Source organism: Lodderomyces elongisporus, chromosome 2, assembly GCF_030384665.1.
Source record: "Lodderomyces elongisporus chromosome 2, complete sequence".
NCBI lineage: Eukaryota > Fungi > Ascomycota > Pichiomycetes > Serinales > Debaryomycetaceae > Lodderomyces > Lodderomyces elongisporus.
In genome coordinates, this window is record NC_083674.1 from 996,057 (window position 1) to 1,017,654 (window position 21,598).

Below are 21,598 nucleotides of genomic sequence, written 5' to 3' on the forward strand. Positions count from 1 at the left end.
AACAAAAAAAAACTAGTTGTAAGTTTATTGGACTGTTTATAGTTTTTTCATTGTTTGAAAGAAAAACAACTACTAAAAACAACTACTAAAAACAACAACAACAACAACAACAAAACAAATCAGAAACCCTAGAGATAATTTCAGATTGGGATGAAGTACTACCACCCCTTGGTTAAAGAAACCCTGCAGAGACTTGTACTGTGATTCCACAGTGTGCATCGCATCATCTACATTACACAAACTGCGTGTAAAATGAAAAAAAGACTTTTTTTTTTCTCTCTCTTTTTTTTTATGAGCAGCTTTATAATATATTGAAAAAAGAAAGGCACTTTCTAGATACTTGGATAAAAAGAAGAAGTAGAAGTAGAAGTAGAAGAAGAAGCAGAAGAAGAAGCAGAAGAAACAGAACACACCATTTCATCATCACTCATATACCGATAAATAGTGAATCACAAATGATAAATTGTAAATAGAAATTACAAACTAGAAAATGTCGCCTGCTAACAGGAGCAGGCTGCACTCATGTGAGCAAACTATTCACATTTTACTTTTTTGTTTTCCTTTCAGCTTTCCTTTTGCGTTCTTCTTCATCCAATAAAGACAATCTCATAGCTTCTTCAATCATTCTCTGCTCCACAATGGAAAAACCATCATTTGCGCCTGAGCCAGATGTACTGGACCTGGCTCTTCCATTACTGCTGCTACTAGCACCACCACCACCACCATTCTGTCCGTTGGATCCATCGATTATAAGATTACTTGCATGGATTGCAGTCGCAGTAGCTGCTTTTCTAGCAAGTTTACTACGCGCTGATTGTAAGTTTGCCTCCCAATCTGGTCGAATCATATCTATGGTTATGACTCCCGGTGCATTCGCCGCTACCGAACTTCTTCTTCTTTTCCCTCTATTACCATCACCACTACCGCTTACTAGTCCTCCTCCACTGCCCTTTTTTCTTAGCAACTGCGTCTTCATTGTCGCATTCACTGGAGGTGGGGATGTAGGGGAACCAACATGGTTTCTCACGGGGCTGGGGCTAAACGAATCATCATCAACAACCGCTGACTCTGATTTATTTCCACTTCCACTTCCATTTCCACTTCCATTTCCATCTTCATCTTCATCTTCCAAAATTGAATTCACGGTTTTGTATTCGCCGGGAGGTTGGCCGTTGATACCCGTATGAATATCAAGTGGAGGCTCATATGTTACACCGAAATCAGGCATTGCACAGTACGGACAGCTTGCAGGCTCGGATATTAATGAATGAGGTTGCTCACCCGCTTGCTGATTTGAGGGATCATCGTGTGGTGGGTGTGGGTCCAATCTTTTAATTTGGACAAAACATTCGGTACAAATTGGCTGTAAGCAACACCTCGAAACATTTAAATGGCGTGGATAGTACAAGAAACAAATTGGGCATTCTGTTGCATTCCGATATAATTTTAGGTATAGGTCATTGCTTGGACACTGTAGTTTGCCATTGTGATTGTAATTGTAATTGTAATTATTATTACTACTACCACCATTATTATTGGTATTGGTATTGTTGGACATCTTCTTGTGCATCAAATACTTGTTCTCCTCTTCTTTTTGCAACTCCTTCATTTTCAAAATCAACAGTTTTAATTTGGCTTTTTCTTCTTGCCTTTTGTAGTAATTTGAACTTTTGTGAATCTTGTGGTTGTCCAAATCATCCTCCTCGTATTCATCGTCTAGTAAACCTGTTGGCTCCTCCAAGGCGTGCAAGGTCAATTGCGACAAGAGGATGCAAAGCTCTTCATCAGTCCAGCTTTCATCAAAGTCCTGCAATGGTGTAAAGAATGGCGAAAGCTCTCTGTTGACGATTAAAGAACGAACAATATCTACGTCGTAATCAAGATTCGACTTGTAGGTGCCAAAGGGGGCCAAGTAGCCACCATCAACATTTTCTTCGTGTCTGACTATTAGATTCAGGTAGTGATGATAAAGTTTCTGGTCCTTCTCCTCTTGTCTTTTTTGCTTTCTCAAGTCAGAAGACGCGGATCTCTGATGGCGACCATGACCATGATGGTTTTGGCCTCCAGTGACTACTCCGTATAAAGCCGAGCTGGTGTTTCTGCGGTGTCTTGACCCGCGATTAGTACCCGTACCCGTACCCGTACCAGCACTACCACCGTTACCACCGGCGGAGTAAGTGGACGAGGATGTATTATACGTGTTAGACCCATTCACCGATTGGAAAGACGCCGATGAGTTTGATCTGCTCCTTGATTCCTTAGCTGGTACGTTTCCCATGTTTGATAGTCTGATTCTAATGTTATTTCTAGATTATGTTAATAATGAAACAAACTGTTGATGAATATGTTCAGCAAAAAATGCGCATGTAATGATTGAATTTTGGTAACCAAGTGTAAAAATCACCAAAAAAATTTAAAATTAAAATTTAAAAGAAAAAAAATAAGAAGGAAAAGCAAAGTCTGATATGTATGTTGTTTTTCTTTTCAGTCTCCTTGTTTGATGTAGATGTGGATGTTTCAGTGTGAATGAGAATGTGAATGTGGGTGTAAGTTATATCTATTGGCTCTACCCAAGAGTATGTTCTCGATTTTGTAGATTGTAAATTTATACCAACTCTCTAAGCTGATTTTTTTATTTTTTATTTTTTATGTTTTATTTCTTTTCTATTTAATTTTTATATTTGGTTGTAAAAAAAGGAAAAAAAAATAAAGACAAGAAGAACTAAAAAAAAAAAGTAAAACAAAAGTTTGGGGGAAGGGGGGGGGGAGACTGGAGACTGTGAGAGTGTGAGAAACTTTAACTTGCTTTCCGCACTGACACAGATGAGTGCACAACTTGATACATGCTTTATATATGTTTATGTACAATTCACACATTGTATCATTAAATTCTCTCTCTCTTTTTTTCCTTCCGAGGATGCCACTGCCTACTTACATTCTTTCTTTCTTTTATTGGGTTGTTTAACTTCATTTCGGAGATAAGCAACTACTACACACAAATCCACTCTACTCCAATACATCCAGAAGCTACGACTCTTAGATGAGCTATCCAATTAAATCAGACGTTATAGACCTAGTTATCTTGTTTAGCTTGTTGAAATGTCCGCCTCTTTTTCCTTTGCTCCATCGCCCCCCCCTCTTTTATTTATTGTTTCCTATCGATTGAGAATTAGGGGTAATTCAACTGATGATTCTTTTGTGTGACCGAGATTGCGTGCCCGCATACCATATTCTTCCTCCTAAGCCTGGTTCTATCCTCCCATTTTCTCTCTCTCTCTCTCTCTCTCTCTCTCTTCGATATCGCTATATTTATGTATAATATGGGGAGACAAAGCTTACATGTAATGTATATCTGTGCTATGATCTCGTGACTTGCCATTTTCTACTCCCTCTTCTTCTTCTTACTCTTCTTCTTCTTACTCTGGAACTGGTTGACGAAAACTTTATTGTCACAATCCATAGTCCAAAGAACCATTATATAGGCATCACTACAATAGACTCTGAGCTTCTGCTTCATTCAACTATTCATCTTCTCTTTGGTACATAGTAGGTACAAGACCCTTTCCCCCCCCTCTCTCTCTCTTCTTTTTGTCGTTATTACTATCAGTATTATTACTATTATTACTATTATTACTATTATTATTATTATTGTCTTATTATTTGTATAGCAAAATGTCTAAGTATCAATCTTTGAATTCTATTTGTCTTTTTTTTTTTTTTAATTTAGCTTCTATTACGGGTTAACCCCACTCCCAAACCTACTCCAATCATCGCCAAAACAATTAATATCCATGCTAGTCCAATAACAAAACTCAACATCTTTTGCGTAAAACTAAACTTTTTCACAACAACGGTGTTTGAAGATGCCCCACCCTTTTCCGAATTATAATATCTCATTCCTCCATAATACGACTGCAACCCATTATTTCCATCAAATACACCAAGACTAATTAAAAAGAATACCGGTGGCACAACAAGCGCAACACACATGAGCGCACCAAATTGTAACCAGGGATAGATATGCAAGGTTTGATTCGTAGAGTCCTGCGATTGTTGACGTGGCAAATAAGGCAATGTAGACTTGTCTATCACCAATGAGTTCAATTGCTTCTCCAAATCAACCATATTCATTGATGAATGCCTATTCTCCAAAAACAAATTACGCTTGGGTTGTGATAGTACCATAGATGAACCACGAGAGCCCGAGTCATGCTCCGATGTGGTATTACCCAATTCAAACCCTTCATCAGCTAAATTGCGAGCCATCCGAAGAATCGAATGTGTTGATGTAGTAGAGTTGGAATGTCTCAACGCAGCACGCGAAGAAACTCCCTGAGTGTGTGGCGACCCACCATGAGCTTGCGCCACTTGTGGACTCGAGGGCTCAATATACCCAGCAGCAGGATCAAGTCGAAAAGTGTGGGATGCTAAACTACCACCCGTGATATTATGTGGCTTGTCTGACTTTGAGCCTAATCCTGATTCCAAAGCTGCACCTGCTCCAGTTGCAATGTTCAAAGTCGTGTATGGATCACTATATCTTTCGTAAACAGACCAACGGCTCTTGGATTCGTCAAATCCTTTATCTTGAACTTTAAATGTCATCACTGGCAACGTATTCGCCTGATCCATTCCCGCAGTCATGTCATCTTCATCACCTTTACTATAATGCTGATTCTTATTTTCCTCTTCGGCATCCTTGCTTTCAGGGGATGCGCTACTAGATAAAGCCTTTTGTGAATGCGGAGCATGGTCTTCATCTTCTTCTTCAACTTGCTGGATAGCATGCTGAACTGCACCACCACTCACAGGGATTAAGACCACTCCTGGCGAAAGACCAAGGTTAGTTTGATTTTGTTGCAGTTGTTGTTGTTGTTGCAGTTTGTTAAATGAATCTGTGTTCTCACTACTCTTTGTCTGATTGTTATATGAACCTTCAAGGTTTTGAAGCAATTCTCCCGAGGACATCGACGATCTAGCAGACGCATTATAGTTGTATTCATCCTCATTCAACATTGTTTCGTCAAATGTGTAGGAAATAAGCCCCTTACCACCACCAGTTGTACTGTCGCCATGGTCAGATAGAATTACATTAGATGCAATGGTTTCTTCAAGCACCTCTTGTTGCAAATCAGATGGTATATGCTCTCGACCTATCCGACGTTTTTGCTGCTGTTGTTGTTGTTGTTGTTGTTGTTGCTGCTGCTGTAATGCTGCTGATGCTTGCGTTTGACCAGGATTATTATCTTTAGAGTGCAACAGACCAGCTATTGCAACATGATCACGTTCAAGATCACGTTCAAGGTCATTATCATTATCGTAAGGTATACTTGGAAGGCTCTCTCTTTTGGAATTTTCATTTGATGAAGAATTGCGCGTTTGGTGTACCGTGGGTGTTGCTAGTGGAGTTATCGTGGGATCAGGGTACTTGATCCCTGAGACATCACTATCGTCACTAAATGCAAGTGATGTTCGCAATGATGATCTATTGATATCCACATTTGTGGATGTGCTCATATGCTTATTTGCAGACTTTGCTGTTTCGTGCCTTGTATTTCCAGGCTTTCCTCTCGAGGGTGGGCTCGGCGTTACATTTGGTGCCAAGTTCTTCTCACTTGTCAAAGGAGAAGACAAATTGGAACTACTGGAAGTAGATTTTGGAACGCCTTGCATTGCTTGTTGAGGTGAAGATCTTCCGTGAAAGGATGTATGTCTACTTGCTGATGCACCGCCAGACTTTACTGAGCCGTGCCGAAGTATATCGGACACTAATGCTTCACTTTCCTCCTTTGATATTACAGTACTTTGAGGTCGTGAATCGAGCTCAACAAATCGACTTCCTCGATTTGTTAACAACCCATCATCCTGGGTTTGGTACTCCGAAAGGAGAATATTTATGGAGTCATCGGCAGTGATGTTCCCATACTGTTCTTGGTCTTGTTGAGTTTCTTTTTGTTGTTGGGCGTGGTTTTGGCGATTTTGGTGATTTTGGTGATTTTGGTGATTTTGGTGGGAGTGGTGGGAGTGGTCTTGACTATCTTGGTGGGGCTCGTGATGGCTTCTATAAACATCGACATCATTTAATGGCTGTCGTGTTTCGGAGGACTGTTTGCTATGGATACTATGAGCAGAATCTTCTGACTCTGTGTCAGCAAAGTCCTCGAGAGTGACATTTCTCAGTGGGTCCAACATCGGATACTTTGGATTAGGATTTGGTATTATGCTTGAGTTAAAGTTGGTGCTGGTATTTGTGGAAAGATGATTACTTGCATCAGACGCTACTGATGATTTCGATCTTGCAAATAGAGGTCTAATGTTGAAGTGCAAATTGCGTGGAGATCTTGTTGGGGAAAGTTCGTAATTGCTTCTGGAAGGAGCAAGAGTATGACTGTGAACCAAACCTTTTTCCTGTGCTTCTAATTCCGGCTGCTCGCTAATACTTTCAAACGATTGGTTTGACATTCGATTTTTGAAAAATAACATATTTTTGAGTGATTTTGTGGGTGAGACATACTCTTTGGGTAGAGTTTGATCAGATGGAGCAGTGGACATAGTTCTGGGTGCATCCGATGTGTATAGTTCGTCATCAAAAGTCTGATGTGAGGATGAAGTTGAAGGTTGTTGTTGCAGTTGTTGCAGTTGTTGCAGTTGTTGCAGTTGTTGCAGTTGTTGCAGTTGTTGCAGTTGTTGTTGTTGTTGTTGTTGCCGCAGTTCTTTGCCAACATCCAAGTCAAGCGACAGTTCACGAGTATCGCCAGGTTGCTGTCGCGCATTTTTCTCTTTACGATTTGGAAACATATTTGTTTATGTGATAATGTAAATGGTGGTGCTGGTGTGTACTTTGTTGAACTAGGTATCAAGTGGTATGCTCAGATTATGGTATCCACTCTTTCTTTGAAATGAAGAAAAAGAATAACTAAAGTAGAAAAAAAAAACACACAAACAAACAAATAAACAAGGAAACAAATGGGGGGTATTAAACGAATGACAATTAGTTGGTGAACAATTTGCTTATGAGCAATTGCTAAATAGTGTAAGACAGGGCCAGCCAGCTGCTTAAAAGCAGTTGATTTTCTCAGAAATTAATCAAAATTTAGAAACAAAAACAAAAACAAAAAAATAGAAAAAAACTGGAAGAAAAGAGAGAGAACAATTGTGATTTCTCTGGTGACAATATTCTCTATGAATGAGCGAGGCAAGTCGAGTGTTTGTTCATGTGGCACTTGCACTAATGAATTGGTATGTTGCTCTTCAGTCTCAATATTAGCCTTGACACCTCTGTTTCCGGTTGTTTGACTAGAAGATGTTTAAGTATAAGTGCTTGCCGAGACGGTTGGACGCTGGACGCTGGACGTTGGTGGTTGTTTGTTGGGCGTTGTTAGTTGGACGTTGGACGTTGGACGTTGGTTGTTGGACGTTGGTTGTTGGACGTTGGTTGTTATTATAATTATTATTTCCACTTTGTATTTTTCTTTTTCTTTTTCTTTTTCTTTTGTTCTTCTTTCGCGATTTTCTCAATTCTTTCCTTCTAATTCCACTCTGCCTTCTTCTTGTTTATTTTTTTTTTTGTTTCTCGCTAAAAAAAGCAACAGCACTTTCAACGTTTTAATAGACTAAGCGATGCCGAGAGTGTATGATATAATTTTTGTAATGTGTGATGCCAATAGTAATGGAGAGAGTGATCTATGAATTTAGAAGAAAGGAAAGAGCTAAAAAAAAATAGAGAGAAAGAAAGAGGTTAATTGGACTAATGGTTTGTGTAAATTGTAATATTGTCTACCGATTGGTCTTTCTTCAAGGAAGAAAACTGAAAAGCAAAACAAAACAAAACAAAAAAGAAAAAGAAAAAGAAAAAGAAAAAGAAAAAGAAAAACTGTTTATGACAGACACTTTCTGCGTTTTTTTGTTTTTATATCATCATCATCATCATCACCACACAGTTCCCAAGCAATATCCATAATACATTTGGGACTAAATCGAGATGTAGGGTTTGTTTACTATACGAGCCGTATGAAAAATTGTAATGGGTGAATCAAACTCTTTATTTTCTTAATATTTACGTATTTTTTTTTTTTTATTACTATAATCCTTCTTGGTTTTGAAGATGAATTTGGTTATGAAACTGTTTTCCTTTTCCTTTTCCATCTTTTATATATATTTTTTTGTTTATTTATTCTTTGGATCAGGTTGAAACTTCTCCTCGTCAAAGTATGTTATGGATCTGATCTAGACCATTCTATAGAAAACACATAGATTTCAAAACACAATTTGATTTAGCTGCACCTCTGCTTTAGAAATACCATTATTTGCAAGTCCCTTTACACACCTGTCATCGTCTAATAGTCCAAATGTATTCACCAACAGCTTTTTTTTCTTCTTCTTTTTCTTTGTTTTTTTTTTCTTTTTGTTTTGTTCTCAAATTTCGTATACATAAAAAAATGGTATATGGTTGATTTGTATTTACATTCATACTGGAATTGGTATACAAACAATCCACAGGATAAAAAAGCATCTTCTGTTCCCTTTTCAGTCTTTGTCCTTTTTTTTTTATTTTTTTTATTTTTTTTATTTTTTTTATTTTTTTTATTTTTTTATTTTTTTTATTTTTTTATTTTAATTGCGCTAATCAACCAGGCTAGCCTCCAACAAGCATGGCCTCTACTGTGGAATACAACCATACTCCACTTCTAAACCAATACTAGGACTTTGATCTACATGTTACTCCACTACCAATAGCTTTATGTTAAACTTTTCTTTATGGAAATGTAATATAAAATTAAAGTACTATGTGAAAATATATATATATATATATATATATATATATGGATAAACAACTAGGAGTGGGGGTTTAAAAGAAGAAATAAAACGGCTAAATATTTTGATATTTGGGAATTCATGGTCCATTTGGCAAGTAAGACACAAACACAATGGAATAAAAATCTTTTTGTTTAAAAAAAAAATAAAATTAAAAGTGAAAAGCTTCATGAACATTTGATTTGAAACTGAAGGAAAGTAAAGATTGTAAAGAAGAAAAAAACACATCTTTTTTGTTTATTTTGTTTCATTGTTATTTTTTTTTTATCTTCTTTTCCTTCACATAATGATCTAGTAGTTGGATCTTCTTCTTCTAACTCTTCTTCTCTTCTTACATGGACCAACAGCATCGTTATTGCTGGTGCTTCCTGAACCAGATCCTGCAGATGAAGATGAGATAGAACCACTGGTGCCACTGGTGCCACTGGAGCCACTGGAGCCAGAGCTGCCTGAGCCACTTGTAGATGGTGTGGAAGTACCACCAGCAGAGCTACCTGAACATTGACCAGCAAATGCAGCAAAGGCAGTCTCAGCAACAGTGGATAAAGTGCCAAAGTTCAACAATTCTTGGAACAATTGAGTGATCAAACCAGATTCTTTCAATGCACTGATGATGGATGGAATATCAATCAAATTGTTAGCCAACATTGCCTTCAACAAATCTTCGGCAAATGACAAGTAAGCAGAGTTGGTCAACACATCCTTAACAACAGAGGAGGCCAATCCTGATTGGTATAATGAGTCCAACAAGTTGTCTACAACTGAATCAATATCAAAATCCAATCTCTTCTCGGTAACAACAAAAGCAGCCAAGCTATTGTCGTTCTCATCTCTGCTGATCAATGTGCTGACACCCTCGCTGATCAACTCTTTAACTTTAGAAGCCAAGTCGCTAATAATTTCTTCAGCAGCATTGAATAAGTCAACGTACAAATCACAGTCACTAATCAAGTCATTGATCACATTGACAGCCAAGTTGGAAGAAACCAATGCATCCAAAACAGCTTGTAATGAAATGAGACCACTCTTCATCACTGAAATAAGCACATTAACAACAATAGGCTCAAAAGTAGGACTCGAGACAAAGTAATCAAGAATCTTTGGAGCCAATTGAGTTTGATTAATAGCCGTCAAGACATCAGTCACAATAGCATAATCTCTCTTCATAATTTCCATGTCGATAGCATCCCTCTTGGCTTTATAACCATTAATGTGAGCAACCAATGCTGCTAAATCCGGCTCACCATCTTTTTTTTGAAATTTAGTTTTTGCCAATGACGAACCCAATGCTTGATCAACTTCGTCTCTAGCAACTAATTGAGTATTACCTCCATTTGGATGTTGTTGATGTTGAAGTTGTTCAATTGATGCGGCAGTGGCAGTTGCCAAAATGGCCAATGTAGTAGCTGATAATTTCATAACGAGTGTATAGATTAATAAAAAAAAATGGGCAAAAAAATAAAAGAAAAGAAGTTGACTGGTGACTTGTAATTAGAATTGCTCCGTCGAGTTGGGCTTCCTAAGGCTATATTTTTATATATATATATATATATATATATAGTGAACGGTTGGGTTTTGAGACTGGTCAAAAAATGAGTTGTAGTAAATGGATAAAAAGAAAAGAGAAGGAGGCTTTTGTCCGTATCCTCCGACGTTTCGTACTTTCGACAGACATTATATACACCAAGAGAACTGGACCAAGTGTACCAACAACATCACGATGGTCTGTAAATTATCTTCTTCGAGAGTTGCAAAACAAAAAATCTTTCCTAATACAATTGGTAAAGATCATTACTGCTTTGGGAAAATAATTGTATTTTGTGGGACATTTCCTATTTAGGTAAACAAAGAGCAGACAAAAAATAGAATGGGAAATATATGCGTATCAATCAATAATTTCATACACACATATTAGTCGTATGCGCGCAATAATCGTCTTGTTCAAACTCTTATTTGTTGCAAAAGTACTACTACTACTACTACTACTACTACTACTACTACTACTACTACTACTACAAAAAAAAAGCCAAAATAGCCAAAATAGCCAAAATAGCCAAAGACAAATAAAGAAGAATAATAAGAAATTGACATCAAATGGAGGCTTGCGGAGACGATGCCATGTACAATGGAAAATCTCAAGCTGCATTGGTCTAATTTTAGCAAAAAATAAAAGAGAAAGAGAAAATAAGAAAACGTATAGTATTATCACTTACTCACTATTTGTTCACACCACTCGTCTGAATGGCCAAAGAGGAAAAGGGCGGTTTGTGGAGTTCGCATCTTGATCAAAATCTTGGCAATGCTTGACTAAAAATGAAAGGCAAGTTTAACTGGAACAAGTTATAACTCGATTGCTGGACACTCGGAACAAACGTCCGTGAAGTTCTCATTACGAGTTGTAAAAAACAACATATGAACATTTTCAGGCATTACTGAATACAGCGACTCTTTGTTCTTACAGTTGTTTTTTAAAGTTGCCATTTTCAGGAGCAATTTTTTGGTTTATGTGGAAGTTGAGCCTGTGGTGGCAAGGGAGCAGGGGGCAAAGAGAAAAGAAAAGAGAGATAGAGGGAGAGGGAGAGGGAGAGGAAGTGGAAGTAAAAACGGGAAAGAACCTAAAATTCAATTTCATCTACAAGAATTATAAACAGTGAATGATTAAAGAATGATAATATCCCCGTTTTCTAAACCAATCCTTTCTCTTCAAAACAATCAAACAGACGAGCTTGTAAAGAGTGTTTCTTCAAAAAAAAAAAAATCCAATTCCAAAATGTTTCGTGTATCCGCTAAATGATTTTGCAAAAAATAAAAAATTTTCAACTAAGCCATGAAGCATGGACTCTTTGTACTTGATTCATTTAAAGAGTTTTCCCAATCTACCTCCTGGATTAAAGACCCGGTGACTTTGGAAGAAACAAACATAAAAGAAAAATTTAATAGAAGGATTACATAGTGTACTATTTGGAAACGTTGATGATGATGCTCATTTACTCTTTAAATAAGTCATAACCACTTCAGTATAAGAAGGAAGCTTAACTGAATTTATTTCATGTGATGACTGCAATATATAAGATTTATTTGTAGTAATGAAGAGAAAAAAAAACATGAATTTTTAAAGCCCAATGAACTCCATTATCAACAATGATTTCGAAGCTAATCACTTCTTTCCAAAAAAACTCATTAGCGATGATTGAGTTTTTTTCTTATTTCCATCATTTGCTTTCTTACCCGCAGGTTTCAGTGATTGAGGCGCAGCCCTATTTGATGTTTTTCTTGAATTGGTAGAATATTTAGGTCTAGTGACTGGTCTTGGCTTCCGCTTCACCACAGTGTATCCTTCTTCATCCAACTCTTCAACAAGATCCCCATCCTCATCCCCTTCTTCATTAGCATTCTCAGCCGCTTGAGTATTATTTTCATTTCTAAGTTCTCCCTCACCTTCTTCCGTAACTGCTGGCTCCTGACTGCTGACAAACAATTGGTCATCGTCATCACCATCGTCATCTTCTTGCTTGCCAGTCTCCACTGTGTCATTAGTTCTCACTTTATCGGTTTCATTACGACTCTCATCGTCTTCCAATTTTACCTCTTCAATGACCTGGCTTTTGGTGTCATCACTAAACTCGAAATCTTCGTCATCGTCATCATCGTTGAATATATCACTAAGTTTGGTTTTCGGTGGTGGTCGTGTCTCCTTAAATGACCCTTTTATTCCTTGTCGTTCTCCATCTCCCTTCTCATTATCGAATTCAAAACCACCACTCTCTTCTCCCTGAGCTTCTTCTTCCTCTTCTAATTCTTCTTCATCTTCGGGATTGTGTGAACTAACAATAACTCTTTCTCTTGGCTGCTTCGCCTCAAGTTTCCGCGATTTATACTGGTACTTCAGTACCGGGGTTTCAGGCTCGGTATGGGCTCGTTTTTGGGGTATAGAATTACTCTTGTCATTAGTAGTGTTGGATGAGCTAGGTTTGCGCGATGTATAGGTCAATGCACTCTTTTTTTCCGGCATCGTCTGTTGCAGTTGTTGTTGTTGTTGTTTTCTAGAAACATAAGAAGATGATAATCCGGCACTCTTCACCGTTGATGATGGTTGTTTCCTTGCTTCCTTTTCAAGAGTTTTAACAACTGGCGACGACGCAGGTACACTGCTCAATGGTGTTGCTTGTGCAAAGCTTAGTTTTGGACCAATTATTATTCCATTCTTTTCATACTTTTCTATTTCATCCAAAGAGCTCCTTGTTTTCAATCCTTCCAACGCAAGATCATTCAATGTGAAACTTGAGTCTTTTTTATGCACGCAATATATATGAATCGTCGATATTTGCTTAAACTCTCGCTCTCTTTCATCTGCTATCTTCTCATTTTCGCAGAATTGTATTAATCGGCACCCATCATTACCAATGCCAGAAATCAAGAACGAAGCTGAAAGTGTCGATTGATTCTTTTTGTAGTATTCGTAAAGAATGAGTTTAGCTCGCGAAAGATGAATATCCAACAGATGCGAAAACTCTCGATACGAAATCGGACGAGAATTTTTCACAATCTCACGAGAAAGATACTCCACTTCTTCTGCAGTGGCATCCATTGTCATTCTTTGGGGGGGGGGTGCTAATAATGAGATGAATTATGGAGATGTGGGAAAACTAATTTAACTGAATTACCAAAGGGCATGAGCGAAAGTAAGAGCATGAGAATGGTGGAGTCGCGTTCCAATTGCTAGCTTCTCTTCTCTCAATCGCACGCGAAAATCATGGAAAAGAACATAAAAAGAAAAAATATTGAGATTGCAGAGCTGAATGTTGGTTGAAACTTTTTTTTGGTGCGGACGCGTTTTATGCTTAAGCAATATACTGATTTTGCAATTAGTAATACTTTTTTCTTTGCAAAAAGAGATTCGAAACTTTGTAAATAGAGCAACTTTTTATACCATTGTGTTAATCCCATTGAATGTAATTTAGAGAGTTGCGTCAACAGAAATCATGTTCACAAAGTGAGAGATGGCTACAATTTAAAAAACTTTTTTAGAGTCATGAAGAGAAAGAGTAAGATGTTGATAAAAGTAATAGTAAAAAACCAATATTGTATAAATACTACTTGCATATATATTTATATATATATATATTTATATGAATATAAACAAGAATAAAGTGAGCCACTTAGAACTGAAATAAACTAAAACTAATGCTAATACTTTGCGTTGTTTCAAAGCTCATCTTTTGCTGGAATTGGTTCAGCCACTTTTTCAGCATGTGCTAAACTTGCTTTAGCTTTATCCTTTTCAGCGTTTAACTTTTCCCTCTCTTCAAAGTACTTGGCCCTCTTCTGAGCCCTCAATTCAAGATTACCTTGCAATGGACCCTCAATCATTTCTGGGGTCACACCATTACTGATCAAGGTCCTCCATGTCTTGAGGTTTTCAAACCCATTGCGCGCGTATTGGTAGTCAAGAATGGCCTTTTGCACGTTAGCCTTGCAGTCAACAACGAATGGCCCATAGTGAACAATTTCTTGGTCCAAAATCTTACCACCAATAAGCACAAATTCAACATCTGTGTCATCTGACTCCTTGGTGGCAACATTCTTACCTGAGATGAATTCACCATCTTTTTCGAAAAAGACATTTTGGAATTGGTCAACCTTGGTATCTTCATTAAGGACCAATGTGTTACCTTTAATGGTGTAAAGGAAATAGTTGAAGCCTGGTTGCAATTCTTGCTTAAACTCACCACCTGCTTTTACCTTATATTGGTAGTAGTTGACTGGTGTGTATGCCAAATCCTTAACGGATTCAACGCCATAGCTGGTACCACTAATCACCTTAACAGTAACTTTACCTTCATCAGCAGTAACTGTTGGGATCTCCCATTCTCGTAAATCTCTATACCTTGGAGCAGAGTCCTTCAATTCGTTTGGTAAATCCACCCATAACTGCAAACCTTGAGTTGGAATGCCATCAGTCGAAGGAACAGGCATCTCAGAGTGGACAACACCCCTACCAGCAGTCATAAATTGCAAATCACCAGCATACAACATTCCCTTTGAGCCAGTGAAATCTTCGTGAGCAAAAGCTCCATGCAACATCAATGTGATTGTTTCTTGTCCACGGTGAGGATGTTCGGGGAATCCATTGCTATCTGAACTGATAAAGTGGTCAAACAACAAGAATGGTGAAAATGTCCTTTGGTTAATGGTTCCAATGGAACGACGAACTCTTGCCCCAGCACCTTCGGCTTGTTCTCTAGCGGTGACAATTTTTGCAATTCTCCTTGCCAAAGCCATATCTGATTCTGTTGAGTTAATAATTTTTGGTGTGTGTATCTCTTGTTGTTGTAGTGGAAGACTAACTTTCTTAGCTTGCACTACTATGTTTGTTTGAATGAAGAATGATATTACAAAAAATCCAATTGAAACCAAGATGGGGAAATATTGCATCAATTTATAGTTTTTGGTTTTTTGTTTATTATTCCTTTTTTTTTTTTTGGAATCTTTGTTCTTACTTTATTGGTTTTTTTTTTTACTTTGTATTTTTTTCAATTCTTGTTTGTGAATGTCTATCGATATTTTGTTTCAGAACCCTTCCTTTACTTTGGTAGTTAATAATGTATGTAGGTAATGAGTATTGAAGCCGTTTGTGAATCACGCAAATAGGTTTTTTTATTATCTTCTTAGTAACCGATTGGTAAATCCAACACTATTGAATGTAATGACTTTTCTTCCTAAATCTTAGGAATCTTTGAATGAATAATAGCAGTTTGCTCAGCTTTTTATAACAATAGCTGCTGCCTCTGTTGCTTTTGGGACCACAGTAAATTATTTATTTTTTAATAATTTTATTGTTCCACATCCTTGCAATATATTAATAATTGGTAAAACTGCATGATCGAAGCCCCTGTTTAATGAACAAAAGTAATGAATTAGTAACAGCAAAGAGAATGTGGGAGAATGTTGGAGAAAGAAACAAAGAAACAAAGAGAGAAAATGATAGACGGGATTTACTAATAGATTATGTAATGAATTGTAGTCGAAGACATAGTTCTATACGCACATACATACATACATACATACATACATACATACATACATACATAATGTATTATATATCTACCTATATATATATGTGTAATATTTACTACTCTATTACTAAGGGTTTTTCTAAAAAAATCTCTTTAATACAACAGTCACGTGACTGCATTGGTAATTGCAAATAGCCTCAATGAGATTTGTTACTTTCAAGGTGAATGAAAATACAAAAACAAAAAAGGAGTCCACTACTATAGAGAGTTGGTAGGCGATGGAGGTAATTCAACCTGTTATCCTCCCCCCCTCCCCCGCCTACGTCTCCGTCTCAGTTTCTGTCTCCGCATCCTACTCCCACTCCCACTCCTACTTTTATTTTATTTTTCATTGTTTACAAATCTTTAGCCATTAGCTACTGCATCTATACATTTCAATAAGGTTCATTTTTTTTTCCTAGCAAAGGTGTACACTGTATCCCAAATTACTTCAACTTTAGTATCATCATCCCAGCCCATTGCTTGCTTAAGCTCGTCGACAAATCTCTCGGCAATATCATATTTCTCGCCGTGTTCCTTCATCCATGAATGGTAAGCACTCCAGCTTTTCACATAGTTCAAAAACCATTTCATATCAATGGTTTTACTGATAAATAACGGGGTCTTGGTTGCAAATGGATCCTCACTTTCTTCGATACTTGGTGCACCATCTCTCTCTGATATATACTCATGACGCACAATATCTTCGAATAGATCACTTGGAGGAGACTTTTCTTTGAGCAATGAGCGAAGATAATCGTGGCCAGGTTGCTGATAATATGGTCCCATATATCTTTCAAAAGTCTCCTGAGGGTTTTGTTCAAGCGAAGAGTTGTAAGTGTAGTTTTCATATATTTTATTGGCTTCGGGATATCCAATAAACACCGGATCCTTATAGAACCAATATGCCAAAGTACCCCCGGTTTTCAAGACTCTGGCAGACTCCTTGTAGAACTTTTCATGGTTAACCCAGTGGCAGCACTCTGCGCCAGTGATCAAATCCACAGAATCTTGTTTAATTTCACTTGGTTGTGCTTCCGCAGTTCCTTCCAAAAACTGGATGATTTTACCTTTTGTATGAAGAGGCTTGGAGGCCTCGCACGATGCAATCATTGTCTTGGATGGGTCAGTTCCAATCACATGGTTGAAGTATTGTAAAAGCTTAAACGCCACAAACCCCGAACCGCAGCCAATATCTATCGCCAAGTGTGACTCACCAGTTTTGCGCTGGTACTCATTCAATGTTTGGTAGAATTGATCAGGGTAGTTTGGTCTTGAGTCGTCATAATGTTGCACATTGAAGTTTGATTCTGCGTAAGTAGCCATCTTTGATTTTGAATTGAAGAGAAATGATAGAGGGTAAGAATAGCTCTACAAATTGGGTACGTATATATATATATATATACTTATGTATAGATATAAATATTCCAAGAGTCTATGACTCCAACTTAGATAGCCAAATAGCTAGATATATAGCTTGCTAGATAGTTAGATAGTAGGTAAATATCTATAAATCTGTATCTAAGTACCGGGCCGGAACCGCTCTCTCTTTCTAATCCCCCCATCCTCCTCCCCACTTTATTCATCCACATACACACACACACATACACACACACACACTTTCTCTCTTACGCTCTAAGACCACCTCCACAATCTCAAGATTTTTTAATCGATCCTTCCCAAAGTGATTAAATGCGCAACTGATCTATAGTGTATGGTTTACACATTTTGTATTTGCGACTCCGAAAAAACAACCTTATAAAATTTAGAAAAAAAAAGAAAAAAACAGAAATCAGCAAACAAACAGCCAATATATATATATACTACACACCTTTATACACATTCTATGGATAAATAAATTGCGCTTTTTAGAAACTACATCTTTTTCAATCTCAAAACGAACAATTAATTAAGAGTAACCTATTTCCTTTAAAAATATACAACATAATATCAGTCCAAAAGACGATGAGTGGCAATAGTGATACCAATACCAGCAAAGATGCAGGAGAAGTAGACCCATCTTCATTTGCTAGTATTTTGGCAGGTGTCAAACGAATGAGAGAAGAGTACGGTGCTGGCGGAGATAGAGCAAGCAGCGATGATGTAGGCAAAGAACAGGCAGCTGCTCAACACGAGTATACTTCAGAAAGCATTAAGAAACAGAAGCCCTCAACTGAGATAACTACTGCCCGGCATGTATTAGAGTCACAAAGCAAAAGCATTATTGATGTGGCAGCACTGCGAACTACATTGGACAAGCCCACAGCCAAGCCAGTGCCACCCACACCATCATCGCATGGACAACAACGACAAATTTCAAATAGAACATCATCACATGAACCACCTCTAACGCAAAATAAATCTGACGCATCGCCCATCAATGATGTTGCCCCTCGATCAGTGAGACAGCGGCAACAAAGCTCTCGACCCATTGGCCCAGCTGAAATTTTAGTTCATAAATCGCAGGAAAAGAACCCCTTGCTTAGTGACTCAATGATGAAGACCACGCCCTGGGTCTTTGACTCACTGATCCTTTCGGACTATTATATCAACCCAACTTTTCAAATCTTGTTTCTTTCATTGAAATATCACAAATTGCGACCAGAATATATCTGGACGCGTTTAAAAAAACTCCACAAAGGATCTTCAGTCATTGAGAATAGAAACGACAAAGTGTTACGCGTCTTGCTTGTTGTGGTCGACATTGATTCCCACCAGGAACCACTACGTAAGCTTTCAGATTTTTGCATTAAACATGACCTTTCACTAATGCTAGCTTGGTCATTTGAAGAGGCAGGTAATTACATTGCTTTGGGCAAGCATTTTGATAATGCACCACAAAAGTCAAAAGATAGTATTAAAGGTTTTAGAGGTGCAGATTATAATTCAAGTGTTGTCGAGGCATTCACTACTGTTAAAGCTGTCAACAAGACGGATGTATCCAACTTACTTGCCAACTACAAATCTGTAAAAGAAATAATTTTGCAATGCTGTAGAGACGAAGAAGGTTTTGGGGCCGGCGCCGCAACTAGTAGCAATAACAAAAGCAGTAACACAAATGTAGGGTTGGCAAATATAGCTGGTTTAGGTTCGGTCAAGCGCCAGAATTTAAAGCAAATGTTTCTGGAACCATTTATTTTCAACAAGAATTACGACAACAAATAATGATACATATATATAATATATATATATATGTGTGTGTGTGTATGCGTGTGCGTGATAATATGTGCATTGGGGTCCTTCCCTTCCAATTTTTTATTTATTTATTTATTTGTTTATTTTTGCCCTTCTTGTTGTTTCTCCATCTCGATAACTTTCCTTCTCAAAATTAAGTTGATTCCATTCAAGATTTCATTCTTTTGCACGAGTATATCTTTCAATTTCTTGCCGTCTTCATCTAGTTTCTTTATCTTTTTATCATACACTTTTCTTGCATCTTCGGCATTCTTCTCAACGTAGTAACCTGTACCGATATCAACCAAGTAATCCTGCTTGGAAACCGATTTGCCAGGGATGTAGAGCGAGCTGGTCAATGGCACTAGCATGTCGTCATTATCCTTGGATTTTTCCAAGTTGTTTATGCTTGATATACAATCTTTAAGCTTAGACTGTGCTGTTTGTAATGCCTGAAGGGATTGTGTGAAATGGGCAATTTCTTGGTCAATGTTTTTTCGAAACTCAACCAATTGCTGTGGTGGAAGCGCATTCAAGTCAATTTTCTGCAGTTGTGACATCTCTTGTGTGCTTGTTATGGAATCTCCTTTTACTTTTTGATTGTATTTATTTTGCCTCTTTGGTTCGTGATCTGCACAGTATTATTTATAGAAGCGATAATGGTAATTTCGATGATAGCTTGGGTAATCACGGTAACAATGACATTAGTCAAATGGTGAGTGCGATATCGAATTCGTTAGGTTGATGATTTTTCTTCTTCTTTTTTTTTTTTGTGTTCTGTTTGCAACTCCTCGCACCATTTTGCTTTCGATGCCTCGCTATTTCATTATATCATTATATCATTAATTCATTAGTTCATTAGTTCGCATTTGTGCAGCTTGACGGACACTTTTCACAAACAAGAATAGTTAATTAACCAACAAGAATATACCGAAATGGGAAATGAAGGTGGTACAATTGTCAAAAGAAAGGATCTTCTTGCATTACACGCTCCGAACAATGAACTGAACGAACCAGTTGGTGAAGATACCGAACAAGTCTTGTTACAGAGTTGCGCCTTATCAGGATTACCACTCTACCAAAACGCACCGATTGTAGGTGATTATAAGGGCAAGCTCTATATTAAAGAAAAGATTCTACAATATATTCTAGATACCAAGTTAGGCAAAATCAATATCAAATCCCAGTTTCTGCATCTAAAGTCGTTAAAAGATCTTTGCACAGTGACAATCACATGGAAAGTTGTAAATGACATTCCTCATTTTATGTGTCCTGTCACCAGGGAGTTGGATAATAAAGCAGCAACATATAGCTACCTACGAACATGTGGATGTGTTATGTCGAGTAAAGTACTTCGAGAGATTAAAAAGGCAACTCCGAAAGTATCGGCAACCGCGCCGGACGAAACCAAAGGTACAAACGAAGCCGGTACAATAAATACTGTAGGTACCATGGAAATAAAAGAGATAAAAGAGGAGAAGGCTGAAGCAGCATTCAAGGACGATACTGATCATGTATGTGCAAACTGTCCAGTTTGTAATAAATCATTTGTGTTTGATTACGATATGGTAATGATCAACCCAATCGATAAGAAGAGCATAATAGAGTTCAATGACGAAACCTATACTTATCTTAGAGATGTATTAAAACAAAGCAATAGCAAACAACCATTGAAAAAGAAAAAATCCAAAGCTTTATCTTCACCCTCATCAACATTTCCAGTTTCAGCCACTAATGACCTAATAAGGAAACGAAAACCAGATGCAGATGATAAACCAGAAACACCTAAACGAGTCCGAGCCTAATCATTGGTTGAAGACTCTTTGTAATATAAACTTTCATTTCTTTAGATTATTCCATTTATTTAATTCAATAATTCGAAATAGTGACTATTTACAAAATGGTTGTAGTTCTTGCCTCTGATTTTTTCTTTTTTCTTTTCTTTTCTTTTCTTTTCTTTTCTTTTCTTTTCTTTTTTAAATTTGGAGATTTTGGTTCTTTCCTTAAGTACATTTTTAACCCAAGCATTTTCTCAATTCTTGCAAGAAAGCATTATAATATGGATCTAACTGCTCCATTTACTCAAAGTATCCTCACGACACTAGTTATTCCTTTCTCTCCTCTTTTTGTTGTTGTTCCTGGAGCCTTGCTTGATGGTATTGCTCTTGCTCAAACTTCAATTTCTCTTTATTCCATGGCGCATAGTCTGAGTTGGCCCATACGTTGAAAATCGCACCACCTGTACCAACAACACAGAACCCCACGAGACCTAGCACAAACAATCTGTGGACAACATCTGTTGCACGAACGTGAAATGGAAGTTGATTACCTGGCATTTTTTAATTTTTGTCTTCTTGTGTATATAGATATATATATATATATATGTATATGTATGTGGTTGAAGTTTGTTCCTCTAATGGACTAGTATTTTGAAGCACTAGAGAAGATATTTGAAATCGTGTGTTGCGATCAGAAAAAAAAATGACTTGCGCAATTCAAACGAGTTCAGCTCAGTTCAGTTCAGTTCAGTTCAGTTTAGTTTTCTTTTGTTCTAA

The 21,598-nt window shown here is 37.4% G+C and overlaps 10 protein-coding genes across 10 annotated transcripts; 2 read left to right on the forward strand and 8 right to left on the reverse strand. All coding sequences in view use genetic code 12, as the record gives it.

Moving 5' to 3' along the window:
• Positions 1-544: 544 nt before the first annotated feature.
• Positions 545-2,278, reverse strand: SIP5 (SNF1-interacting protein; the record flags this gene model as incomplete). Its single annotated transcript, XM_001526829.2, has 1 exon — positions 545-2,278. One exon carries the CDS (start codon positions 2,276-2,278, stop codon positions 545-547), a length of 1,734 nt encoding a protein of 577 aa, XP_001526879.2.
• Positions 2,279-3,723: 1,445 nt separating this feature from the next.
• Positions 3,724-6,798, reverse strand: PVL30_001680 (uncharacterized protein; the record flags this gene model as incomplete). The annotated part of the gene is made up of 1 exon (XM_001526830.2): positions 3,724-6,798. One exon carries the CDS (start codon positions 6,796-6,798, stop codon positions 3,724-3,726), a length of 3,075 nt encoding a protein of 1,024 aa, XP_001526880.2.
• A 2,307-nt stretch (positions 6,799-9,105) lies between these two features.
• On the reverse strand, positions 9,106-10,233 carry PVL30_001681 (uncharacterized protein; the record flags this gene model as incomplete). Its single annotated transcript, XM_001526831.1, has 1 exon — positions 9,106-10,233. One exon carries the CDS (start codon positions 10,231-10,233, stop codon positions 9,106-9,108), a length of 1,128 nt encoding a protein of 375 aa, XP_001526881.1.
• Positions 10,234-11,971: 1,738 nt separating this feature from the next.
• PVL30_001682 (uncharacterized protein) lies at positions 11,972-13,408 on the reverse strand (the record flags this gene model as incomplete). The annotated part of the gene is made up of 1 exon (XM_001526832.2): positions 11,972-13,408. One exon carries the CDS (start codon positions 13,406-13,408, stop codon positions 11,972-11,974), a length of 1,437 nt encoding a protein of 478 aa, XP_001526882.2.
• Positions 13,409-14,019: 611 nt separating this feature from the next.
• On the reverse strand, positions 14,020-15,096 carry PRN1 (RNA pol II transcription cofactor; the record flags this gene model as incomplete). Its single annotated transcript, XM_001526833.2, has 1 exon — positions 14,020-15,096. One exon carries the CDS (start codon positions 15,094-15,096, stop codon positions 14,020-14,022), a length of 1,077 nt encoding a protein of 358 aa, XP_001526883.2.
• Positions 15,097-16,274: 1,178 nt separating this feature from the next.
• On the reverse strand, positions 16,275-17,195 carry PVL30_001684 (uncharacterized protein; the record flags this gene model as incomplete). Its single annotated transcript, XM_001526834.1, has 1 exon — positions 16,275-17,195. The coding sequence occupies one exon, from the start codon at positions 17,193-17,195 to the stop codon at positions 16,275-16,277; it is 921 nt and encodes a 306-aa protein (XP_001526884.1).
• Positions 17,196-17,834: 639 nt separating this feature from the next.
• Positions 17,835-19,034, forward strand: RAD10 (ssDNA endonuclease and repair protein rad10; the record flags this gene model as incomplete). The annotated part of the gene is made up of 1 exon (XM_001526835.2): positions 17,835-19,034. One exon carries the CDS (start codon positions 17,835-17,837, stop codon positions 19,032-19,034), a length of 1,200 nt encoding a protein of 399 aa, XP_001526885.2.
• Positions 19,035-19,144: 110 nt separating this feature from the next.
• Positions 19,145-19,603, reverse strand: GIM5 (subunit of tubulin prefoldin; the record flags this gene model as incomplete). Its single annotated transcript, XM_001526836.2, has 1 exon — positions 19,145-19,603. One exon carries the CDS (start codon positions 19,601-19,603, stop codon positions 19,145-19,147), a length of 459 nt encoding a protein of 152 aa, XP_001526886.2.
• A 138-nt stretch (positions 19,604-19,741) lies between these two features.
• On the forward strand, positions 19,742-20,848 carry rtf2 (Replication termination factor 2; the record flags this gene model as incomplete). The annotated part of the gene is made up of 3 exons (XM_001526837.2): positions 19,742-19,750; positions 19,898-19,904; positions 19,968-20,848. 3 exons carry the CDS (start codon positions 19,742-19,744, stop codon positions 20,846-20,848), a joined length of 897 nt encoding a protein of 298 aa, XP_001526887.2.
• Positions 20,849-21,148: 300 nt separating this feature from the next.
• On the reverse strand, positions 21,149-21,379 carry PVL30_001688 (uncharacterized protein; the record flags this gene model as incomplete). The annotated part of the gene is made up of 1 exon (XM_061119250.1): positions 21,149-21,379. The coding sequence occupies one exon, from the start codon at positions 21,377-21,379 to the stop codon at positions 21,149-21,151; it is 231 nt and encodes a 76-aa protein (XP_060975233.1).
• Between the last annotated feature and the right edge of the window lie 219 nt (positions 21,380-21,598).